We start from the raw sequence: 11,313 nt of genomic DNA on the forward strand, positions 1-11,313 counted from the left end.
AGAGAATCATTGATTGGCTGCCTCCTGCATGTCCCCTACCGGGGATTGAGCCCGCAACCCAGGCATGTGCCCTTGGCCGGAATCGAACCTGGGACCCTTCAGTCCGCGCAGGCTGATGCTCTATCCATTGCCTGTGCAGTGGATAGGGCACAAGTGATCAATTCTTATGAAGGAAGTCCCGTAAGTGTGTGGCATAGATACTGTTTAAATGAGCCTGCAGACCTGTGCTGTCCAATATGATAGCCACAGCCAGTGGGGTTGTGGAATACACTTGAAATGCACCTAGTCTGACATGTGCTATACGTGTGAAACACAGGTGGAATGTTTCTTATTTTAAACTTTTTATTACTATGCACTGGATTTTGAAGACATGAGAAAAGAATGCAAAATATCTATCTCATTTTGATAACTTGTTTTAAATAGGTAGCATATTGAAGTGATAAAACTTTTGGGTATATCGAGTTAAAATAATATTAAAATTTAACCTTTTAATTTTTACTTTTTAGTGTGGTTACTAGAAAATTACAGATTGAAATTACATACGGTTCTGTTGGACAGCACTGTTTAGATGGTGCTTTGTGCAGACTTGTCCATGGGACAAGGACCATTGTTCTAGAGGTTTTGAAAAATTGTCACAGTACTTTCATATTTTAAAAATTGATTTTAGCCGAAACCGGTTTGGCTCAGTGGATAGAGCGTCGGCCTGCGGACTGAAGGGTCCCAGGTTTGATTCCGGTCAAGGGCATGTACCTTGGTTGCGGGCACATCCCCGGTGGGAGATGTGCAGGAGGCAGCTGATCGATGTTTCTCTCTCATCGATGTTTCTAACTCTCTATCTCTCTCCCTTCCTCTCTGTAAAAAATCAATAAAATATATTTTAAAAAAATAAAATAAAATAAAAATTGATTTTAGATGGAGAGAGGAAGGGGGAGAAGAAACATCGACTGGCTGTTCTACCTATTCATGTTCATTGGTTGCTTCATTTTTTAATATATTTTTTCTCAGAATGCTTCATGAATGCGTGTATATATATACATACATACACATACACACAGGATAGATTAGGGGGTTGTAGGAGTGCTTCTGTAAGGAAATTGGTACACACACACATGTTTTTTAATCTTTAGAGAGAGAAACATTGATCAGCTGCCTCCTGCATGCTTTCTACGGGGGATCCAGCCCACAACCCGGGCATGTGCCCCAACGGAATTGAACCAGCAACTTCTTAATTCATGGTTCGAAGTTCAATAACAGCCACACAGGCCGGGCTATTGGTTGCTTCTTGTATGTTCCCTGACTGGGGATTGCACCTACAACCTTGGCATGTTTGGGGTTCTGCTTAACAAATTGAGCTACCTGGCCAGGGCTTTAAATTTTTTTTTAATTGGTTTTATTGGGATGACATTAGTTAGTAAAATTTCATAGGTTTCAGGGGTACAGTTCTATAATACATCATCTGTATATTGTACTGTATGTTCACCACCCAAGTCAAGCCTCCTTCCATCCACAATTATCCCCTCTTTTCCCCTTTCTCCCCTCCCCCCTTTCCCTCTGGTACTATTGTCTATGAGGTTTTGTCTTTTTTTTTCTTAATCCCTTCACCCTTTTCACCCAGTCCCCCTCCACCCTCCCCTGTGACAGCTGTCAGTCTGTTCTCTGTATCTAAGAGTCTGTTTCTGTTTTGTTTGTTAGCGTATTTTGATAATACTTCAATATGAATTGAAATGCTAAGGAACCCCTTCCCTCATAACCCCGGCATATTTACCTCCACTCTTGCCTCTGTGTAGACCGCTCAGGTCCTTGTCTCTTTTTTTGTTGTGTCACTCATGTATTTTACTTCAATAGGATGTGGAATCCTACATTCATCGATCTGGGCGAACAGGTAGAGCTGGAAGGACTGGGATTTGCATCTGCTTTTATCAGCACAAGGAAGAATATCAGTTAGCGCAAGTGGAGCAAAAAGCGGTAAAACTGTTTTCTTAGCCTTATTCAACAAATGTGGAGTTGTAAAGTCGGCCTTTGGTTTCTTTACCCAGTTTTTATTAACTTGAAATTAGTTGTATTTCCAGTGTGTGGCCATGACTCAGAGTTTGTTAGATACATATTTTATACATTGTCCTACAATATAAGGCCCGTTTTGAAATAACTTGGCATTTGAAAGCAGTGGTTTTGTTTTCATATTTAATAATTATAATGGGTGTTTTATGTTAGAAAGGCAGCTTTCCTACCATGAGAACACATCAGAAATATTTAAGGCTAGATTAGGGGGTTGTAGGAGTGCTTCTGTACGGAAATTGGTACTTCCTCCTCCAGGGTGGGCTGCTCTTAGTGACTCGCTTACAAAGAAAATGGTAGGGGTGGTGGGGCAGGGGGCACTGACAGTGCCGAAAGCAGGCAAATGCTGCCTGGCAGTTGATCATGGTTGACAGATAAGCATGTACCCCTGATCCAATGTGATGAGGCAGCTTTCACCTCTGGTCTTCTTTCCCAAAAACCCATGACCCCCGTCTAAGCATGTGAAAAATATCAGATAGCTGAATTGAGGGGCAGTCTGCAAATACCTGGTCAGTACTCCTTAAAACTGTCCAGGTCAGTGGTTCCCAAACTTATTTGGCCTACCGCCCCCTTTCCAGAAAAAATATTACTCAGCCCCTGGAAATTAATTTTTTTTAAATTTTAATAACAGTTACTCATCGCCCCCAAATGCACCTGTGGCCATCACCGCCCCCCTGGATTGCTGCAGCGCCCACCAGGGGGCGGTAGCGCCCACTTTGGGAATCACTGGTCCAGGTCATGAACAACAAGGAAACATAAACTGCCACAGATCAGAGGAGACTAAGAAGACATGACGATTCGATGTAATGTGGTTTCCTGGATTGGATATTGGAACAGGGAAAGAATACTAATAGAAAAACTAGTGAAATTCTAATGAACTCTGGAGTTAATAGTTGGGTTTCTTAGTTGGGATAAATGTACCACAGTAATAACAATAAGAAAACTTGGTGCATGATATATAGGAACTCTTTGTAAATCTAAAACCATTCTCAAAAGGTTTTTCTTATAAATATGTAATATGTTTGGTAAATATAAAAGATTAGAGGATTACTAATCTCAAAGGAAATAGTTAGTGGCCATGTTGTGTATTAAACTATAGTTCATTTTCTTGTAGGGAATTAAATTTAAACGAATAGGTGTTCCTTCTGCAACAGAAATAATAAAAGCTTCCAGCAAAGATGCCATCAGGTATGTTCCCTGCCACTGCTGTGGGGATTGAGCTCGAAACTCAGGCGTGTGCCCTGACCGGGAATTGAACCAGCAACCTCTCAGTGCACAGGACAGTGCTCAGCCAACGGAGCCACACCCGCCAGGGCACGTGACATGGTTTTTAAAAAAATAGACAGGGGGCCCTGGCTGGTGTGGCTCAGTTGGTTAGAGTATCATCCCATATACTGAAAGGTCACAGGTTCAATCACTGAGGGTGCATATGGGAGGCAACCGATTGATGTTTCTTTCTTCCTCTCACTCTAAAATCAATAAAAAATATAAGCTGTGGCCAGTGTGGCTCAGTTGGTGGATTGTCATCTCCTATACCAAGAGGTGTGGTGGGTTCAATTTCTGGTCAGGGCTTGAGCAGGAGGCAGCTGATTGATGTTTCTCTCTCTCTCTTCCTCTCCCTGAAATCAATTTAAAAAAAAAATAAACAAGAGGAGTTCATGATAAAAAGAAATACTAGATATTAGCACATTAATAGCTGGGGGAAAGTTCTGCAAATGAAAAGAATTTAACTCAGCATTTTTCAAACGTATTTTTAGCATGTCTTTCTTTAAACATTCTGCAAACAGGGTTTCTTATGACACCAGTTAAGGAAATTTGGGGTGAGATGTCGGGAAGGAGAAAAGAGACCAAGATGGTGATGGTGGGGTATGGGAGATGGTCTTGAGCGCGGCAGGCCTGCCAAAAGAGGCTGCCTCACGTAGCCTATTCCTCCTTGTGGATGATCTCTTTCAAATTTGAGATGTGACATTTATTATCACCAAGATAAATGTATAGTCTCATAAAGGCATGTATCATTTTTAACTTGATTGGAGAGTCTATTTTTTTTCCTCTTTTATTTCAGAATGGAAATAGTTGAAGTATTTCCTGATTCTAAAAGTAACACATGCTTTATTGATGCACATTTTAAAATTGTTAAGTTTTTTTTTATAACACTGTGATGAACATCTTAATATCTTACTATTTTCTTAGGATAAGACATTTTGTTTTGGTGGTTAGAACTAGATAAAATCAAAGGAATGAATTTATTACCACAGAAATGTGATGATTACATGCTTTGCATCAAAATGATGTGTTAGACATATGAAAGGCCTCGTTAGGAAGTTACTAATTTAGCCCAGCTGGTGTTGCACAGTGGTTGAGCGTTGGCCCGTGAACCAGGGGGGTCACAGTTTGATTCCTGGTCAGGGCACATGCATGAGTTGCAGGCTCGATCCCCAGTACGAGGCTTGCAGAAGGCAGCCGATGGATGTTCTCTCATCGATGTTTCTATCTCTATCCCTCTCTCTAAAATCAATTATATATATTTGCTAATGGGCATAGGGATTCTTTTTAGGGTGATGAAACGTTATGGAATTTTAGATAGGTTTTATATATATATAGAAAGTTACTTGAGATGTCTTGAAAATGAAATCTGTCAGGCAGGTACAGGGTGGAGGGTGTCAATGGGGGAAAAAGGGAGACATCTGTAATACTTTTGACAACAAAGATTAAGAAAATGAAATCTGTCCACTTCTATCCTTCTAACGAATATATTCTCAATCACACTATAGGTTTTTGGATTCTGTTCCTCCCACTGCTATTAGTCACTTTAAGCAGTCAGCCGAGAAACTGATAGAGGAGAAGGGAGCCGTGGAAGCCCTGGCCGCAGCTCTGGCCCATATTTCAGGTGCCACATCTGTAGACCAGCGCTCCTTGATCAACTCAGAGGCGGTAAGGGTCCCCGTCAAATACCTGATGCTTTATGATTGGGAGTTGGAGCAGGATTTGAAAGTGTTCCCTTTAAACTTCCCAATTGTTTCATTGCTTCTTGGCCTTTTGGCTAAGATCCAGTGTAAACTTCCCAATTGTTTCAACTTTTTATTTATTTTATTTTTCAATTACAGTTAACATTCAATTTATTTTGTATTAGTTTCAGATGTACAGCATAGCAGTTAGACAGTCACATACTTCACAAAGTGTTCCCCCTAGTAATTCAAGTACCCATCTGGCATCATACATAGTTATTACAATGTTGTTGACGACCCTAGATGTTTTAACTTTTGCTTGAAGGCAGATGTATATAAACAAATCCATCGAGGCATAAAGCAGATTAGTGGTTGCCAGTGTCCCTGAAAAAGGAGGAAATGGCTGTGACTGCTAATGGGCATAGGGATTCTTTTTAGGGTGATGAAATGTTCTGGAATTTTAGATAGGTTGATGTTTGCAAATTTTGTGAACTTACTAAAAACCCCTGAATGGTACACTTTAAAATGGTGAATTTTGTGGTTATGTGAATTACATCTCAAAATTTTAAATTCCTTAAATACACACATACATAAATGTACATAATAAATTTGTCCAGTATACCTAGAAACTTTAGAAGGTATATACTTTTCGGTTTCTTCTTTTAAATTTTGAGGTACCTATATGTTCCCAGGTTGTTGTAAGAGATAATACAGTGAGATCCCTGTACACTTTGCCCAGTTTCTCCCAGTGTTAACAGTTTGCAAAACTATAATGCCACAATGGGGTTATTGACTTCGGCACAATCCACCAATCTCATTCAGGGTTCCTCAGTTTTACTTGTACTTATTTGTATGGTTGGTGGGGGGTGGAAGGCAGTATATCCTTTTAGGGAGAACTTTTCCAGAAATACTTTAGAAACATGAGGGCAGGTGTTTATCAGGTTTGTTCTTAAGACTTAAATTTTGTTCCCCTTTCCTCCATAGGGCTTTGTGACCATGATCTTGAAGTGCTCAATTGAAATGCCAAACATTAGTTATGCTTGGAAAGAACTTAAAGAGCAACTGGGTGAGGATATTGATTCCAAAGTGAAGGGAATGGTCTTTCTCAAGGGAAAGGAGGTAAGGAAGGCTGGGACTTCTGTTGTGACCTTGCTTTGGTTCAGTGGCTTTACGCGGCAATAAAGCACTGTGTGGGGGTTTCTCCCTGTTCTCGGGGAGGCTGCATATGTTCACTCTCTAGTTTTCTCTGGGCAGTGCCATCCATGACCCTCAGTTCCACTTAGTCACGGACACCTACCCCATCTGTGTATCTGTCCTGAACCGCCTGCCTCCAGTGCTGGACTTGAAGATCCAGCTGCTTCCCTGACATCTCCACTAAGATGGAGTTTATTATTAAGCAACTTAAAACAAATATTATAAATTCTTTAATTCACATTCAATATTTAAAATCTTGCCTTCCAAAAGTGGTGTTCTTTCTTCTGAGTCCTGCTCTCAGTTAATGACATAGATCAGCACAGCAATTCTCAAACATTTTGGTCTCATGACCCCTTTACATTCTTAATAAATGTTGGGGACACCGAAAAGCTTTTGTTCATATGGGTTATATCTAGTGCTATTTTCCATATTAAGTTAAAACGGGGACTCTAAAACAAGAATATCATGTTCAGTTAGTCCTCAGAGCAACATCATCACATGTCATGTGGGGTCTGGGAAACTCCACTGTACCCTTGTGACAGAATGAGAGTTAAAAGGGCAGGTAACATTTCAGTATTCTTATGAAAATAATGTTGACTTTGTGGAACCCCCTAAAGATCTCAGGTTTCCAGGGGTACATGGACTATACTTGGCCTGGTGAACCAAATGAGGTTTATTTTCAACTCATTTCATATCCGACCACATTGGTTATCTCTAACTCCACATTATGTGTGGGATGAAGTCCCAACTTTCCCATGGAGGATAAGATCCTCTATGAGCTGTCTCCTGCCCCCTTACCACCTTCATCTCTGCCTCCTCACCACCAGCACCCTCCTCTACTCCAGCAGTGCCAAGTACGCCTTGTTTTTTCTCATCCTACATGCATGCTGAACCCACTATAATATTTCTTTCTTCATGGTGTCCTTTGTGACTTGGCTTAGCTCTAAGTCTCCCTGTGAAGCTTTCCCTGGCCATACAGCAGAGTTGGGGGCATCTCTATCTGTCCTGCAGAGTTCTTAGGGCATACCTTTATTCAGGTAAATTTTACTTGCTGTGCTTGCTGGCTGAGAGCCTCAAGAACAATATAATATACTCAAGGGCAAAGACTGTTTTCTAGTTCTATCTATACCCAGTGAGAGCCTGTCATTGAATACTTAGTAAACATGTAAATGAACATTCCCACAAATGGCAAAATCCATCAGTACCTGATGCTACCTGTGATTATACCTGGGTAAATTGTTGGGTAGAAGGGCTGTTCCTCATAAAAGGTTGCAGTCACAACCAGCCAGTGGGGAGGGGTGCCTGTGTCAGTTGCAGGGGTAGTTTGGATCTAGTATAAAAAATGGGCACCAAGGAACAGGACTTAATTGGAGATAATGTCTGCTTATTATCAAATAAAGTGTCCTGAATTTAATTTTTTAGAAAACTTCATGGGAGGCTGAATTGTAAAAAACTAGATTAACCATAGGTCATTTATTTTTCTGCTTTAGTTCGGCCATCTTGAATAGTTGACACTCTTTCTGATGAAAGGCAGTGTTTTAGACCAGTGATTCCCAAAGTGGGCGCTACCGCCCCCCGGTGGGCACTGCAGCGATCCAGGGGGGCGGTGATGGCCACAGGTGCATTTGGGGGCGATGAGTAACTGCTATTAAAATTTTAAAAAATTTAATTTCCAGGGGCTGAGCAATATTTTTTCTGGAAAGGGGGCGGTAGGCCAAATAAGTTTGGGAACCACTGTTTTAGAGCCATACTGACCAGAGTTCTCAAACCTACTCTACTTACCAGCTGTGGGGCGCTAGGCCAGTCAGTTAGCCTATCCAGTCTTCTGTTTCCTCAGCCATAAATGTAGCTAATAGTTACTTGAGGATGAGCACAGTGCGATAGCCAAGAATGACCTCTACTCAGTTCTAAATAGTTTTTGAGTCATATATATATATATATATCTCCTTAGCTTTTTGCTATTGTGCTTTGGGAGGTACAGTGTGTTGGTCTTGGTCTAAAGTTTACCTTAAATTAATACTTTTTTTTGACTCGATAATGACAAATTTATTACTTTCCATGGCTTCATTTCTGTGGACACTTAAAAGAAAAAAGTCTAGTACACTCCAAACTATGCATTTAATTTTTTTTCAAGCATTTAAAATATCTTGCTTAGGTACATAATATTTATCCCTTTCAGAGTTCTCTTGTCCATTATTATCTTAGTAAATAACAAAGAAGAAATATGAAAAGCTATAAAGAGATAATAAAAATAAAGGACACAAGAAGCATTTCAGAACATTATTGATGGCAAAAAAGAGGCCATTTATAAACAGTATTTGCTGGTTATACAATTTTTAAATATCTTAATGCGAAATGTGATATTCCTTTTTTTAAAACACCTTCTTTTTAAAAAAAACAATACCTGGTCATTCGGTGTATTACTTAATGTGCATTTTATGATTCGGGTCAAAGGCTGGATTAACTGCTTTTGTTTTGATTTCTAGGGTGTTTGCTTTGATGTCCGTACTGAAGCAGTCACAGGAATACAGGTATTCTTTTTCTTGATTTTGAAGTTAACATCTAAATTGTAGAATGCTTGTTATTGAAAATACAGAATAATAGAAAGGAAACAATAGCTCTAGGCCCTTCACTAAAAGGCAATTAAGAATTTTAGGATTTTTCTCTCCTAACATTTTATTCTGATATATTTTCTTGGTCAGCCTGCTTGTTTTTTTTTCCTACAGAGTATATCCAGACTCCCCTATATATGTTACATGAGGTTTACATAAACTTTTTAAATTGCTATATCTTTCTTTATTCACTCCTGCTGTGAGAAACATGTTTGTACAAGGTATATTTATGTTTTACTGCCTGAGAGCTTTGGATACCTATAGTAATTGAATTGAATAAATGATACTGTGATGATGCTATACTATGAGGCTACTTCTCTCTCTTTTTAAAAAATATATTTTTATTGATTTCAGAGAGAAAGGAGAGAGGGAGAAAGATAGAGACATCAATGATGAGAGAGAATCGTTGATCAGCTGCCTCCTGGGGATCAGCCCGCAATCTGGGCATGTGCCTTGATGGGGCATCGAACCATTACCTCCCGGTTCTTTGGTTGCTGCTCAACCACTGAGCCTTGCTGGCCAGGCTATGAGGGTACTTTTTATAGTGAAAGTTATTTTTCCACCCTTCAGTGACTCTGGCTTTTGGGCCATGAAGGTTAGTATTTTTGATGAGTGACCTTTTACACACTTAGGTTATCAGTCTAGTTTTTCTCTTTGAGAAAGGGCAAAAAATGTCTTTCTCGTGTCTTTTTAAACCAAATTCAGTAAAAATAAAAGAGGAAAAAACAAAAGCATCTCTCAACAGGAAAAATGGCATGATTCCCGGCGCTGGCAACTCTCTGTGGCCACGGAGCAACCGGAGCTGGAAGGACCGCGGGAAGGATTCCGAAGCTTCAGGGGACAGCGGGAAGGCAATCGAGGCTTTAGGGGACAGCGGGATGGAAGCAGAAACTTCAGGGGACAGCGGGACGGAAATAGAAACTTCAGGGGACAGCGATCAGGCGGTGGCAACAGAAATAACAGATTCCAGAACAAAGGCCAGAAACGGAGTTTCAGTAAAGCATTTGGTTAGTAATTGAAGTAGACGATTTATATGGCAAAACAGAACTATGTTTGGCAACATGGAACTGAACTTTTTTTTCCCATGCAAAGTTAAAAGCACATTGTGTTTCCTTCCTGACCACTTGCCCTGGCCCATCTCTTCCAGAGAGATAAGCTTCATGTAAATCACTTCATCTGATGTCATTTATAACTTTATTGCTACTTCTGTATCAGGTTTTCCTTTTGAAAAAGTATATGAATTCATTGCATTTTTATTCTAATGCATTTTTTATATAAGATAAAGTCAAGGATGTATCTGCCCATACTTTTAAGTTGACCAGTCTTTATACTTTAAAGCAGTGGTTCTCAACCTTCCTAATGCCGCGACCCTTTAATACAGTTCCTCATGTTGTGGTGACCCCCAAATTCATTGTTACAAATTGAACATAATTAAAGCATAGTGATTAATCACAAAAACTATAAGTAATTATATATGTGTTTTCCGATGGTCTTAGGCGACCCCTGTGAAAGGGTCATTCGACCCCCAAAGGGGTCGCGACCCACAGGTTGAGAACCGCTGCTTTAAAGTATCTCTGAATAGTGTTCTTCCCTAAGTACCTATGCAGAATGCAACAGTCTCTGAGAAGCGCTTTCTTCTGTAATTGGCATTCTTCAGCCACTTCCTAATGATTCCTCCTGTGATCCTATAACACGTCTTCTGAGAATTAACACAGCGATGTTTTGAAGCAAGATTTCAAACTGAGCTTGGATGTAATAGTGTTTATGCCAGCCTATGCTATAGATTTGGAGGATAGTGATACATATGATAGGAGACAGTATGTAGATTAGCCATCATTTTGTGCACTTTGATACATTTTTAGCTTCTCAATATAGAGTGATTTGTGCTTCAGTGAATTCTTCATAGATTTTATACATCTATATATCTCTATATATAACAAAATGTTTTTAATAGAGAGCAAGTGTCTCTAAGGAATTCTAAATGTATGAGATGGCTCCATAACTTTCTTCATAAGTAAGGAGGTTGGATATATGGGGCTTGATGACAATGTATTACACTTCCTATTTACCAAGAAGGAGTTAAGGGAATAGGGGGCAGAGATTTGCATTGCTGAAAAATCAAAACAAAGCCACTGAAAATACTTTTCATATGCAAGAAGGAAATATCTGTTAAGAGTAAAGAGAAGAGTAAGTGAAGATAAAGTATCTTTAATTGGTAGAACCTTAATGGGTCATTAATGTTTCTGGCGGTTAATGTCTAATGGGCAAACTGGAATTTTTAGGTAGAATGATCTGGTTTAGTTTCTCAAAAAAGCCTATTCCTATAGCGACAGTATAGGAATCTTTATTAAACTGCTACTCCATTGGGAGGTTTTAAAGACAGGCTATGTGATTATTTTAAGTTGTTGCTTTGAGGGAATTGGAGAACTTGACATAGCCTCTGGCCAGATAGTTAACTGAGTTCTCAAATATTACTTCTCTGAGAAACCTTCTGCATGGTCCAGGAG

At 39.7% G+C, this 11,313-nt stretch overlaps 1 protein-coding gene across 2 annotated transcripts in view; it reads left to right on the plus strand.

Annotated features, from left to right (window-relative positions):
* The window catches only part of DDX21 (DEAD (Asp-Glu-Ala-Asp) box helicase 21), a 21,823-nt gene extending 11,884 nt beyond the window's left edge, over nt 1-9,939 (plus strand). For both annotated transcript variants that reach the window (XM_005876811.2, XM_014548182.1), the window contains 6 exons: nt 1,846-1,965; nt 3,170-3,243; nt 4,827-4,986; nt 5,985-6,119; nt 8,681-8,725; nt 9,552-9,939. In XM_005876811.2, coding sequence (XP_005876873.1) covers nt 1,846-1,965; nt 3,170-3,243; nt 4,827-4,986; nt 5,985-6,119; nt 8,681-8,725; nt 9,552-9,818 — 801 coding nt within the window. In that variant the 3' untranslated portion in view covers nt 9,819-9,939. The remainder of the gene's footprint in view (nt 1-1,845; nt 1,966-3,169; nt 3,244-4,826; nt 4,987-5,984; nt 6,120-8,680; nt 8,726-9,551) is intronic.
* The last annotated feature ends 1,374 nt before the right edge of the window (nt 9,940-11,313 follow it).

Source organism: Myotis brandtii, unplaced genomic scaffold, assembly GCF_000412655.1.
Source record: "Myotis brandtii unplaced genomic scaffold, ASM41265v1 scaffold499, whole genome shotgun sequence".
Lineage (NCBI taxonomy): Eukaryota > Metazoa > Chordata > Mammalia > Chiroptera > Vespertilionidae > Myotis > Myotis brandtii.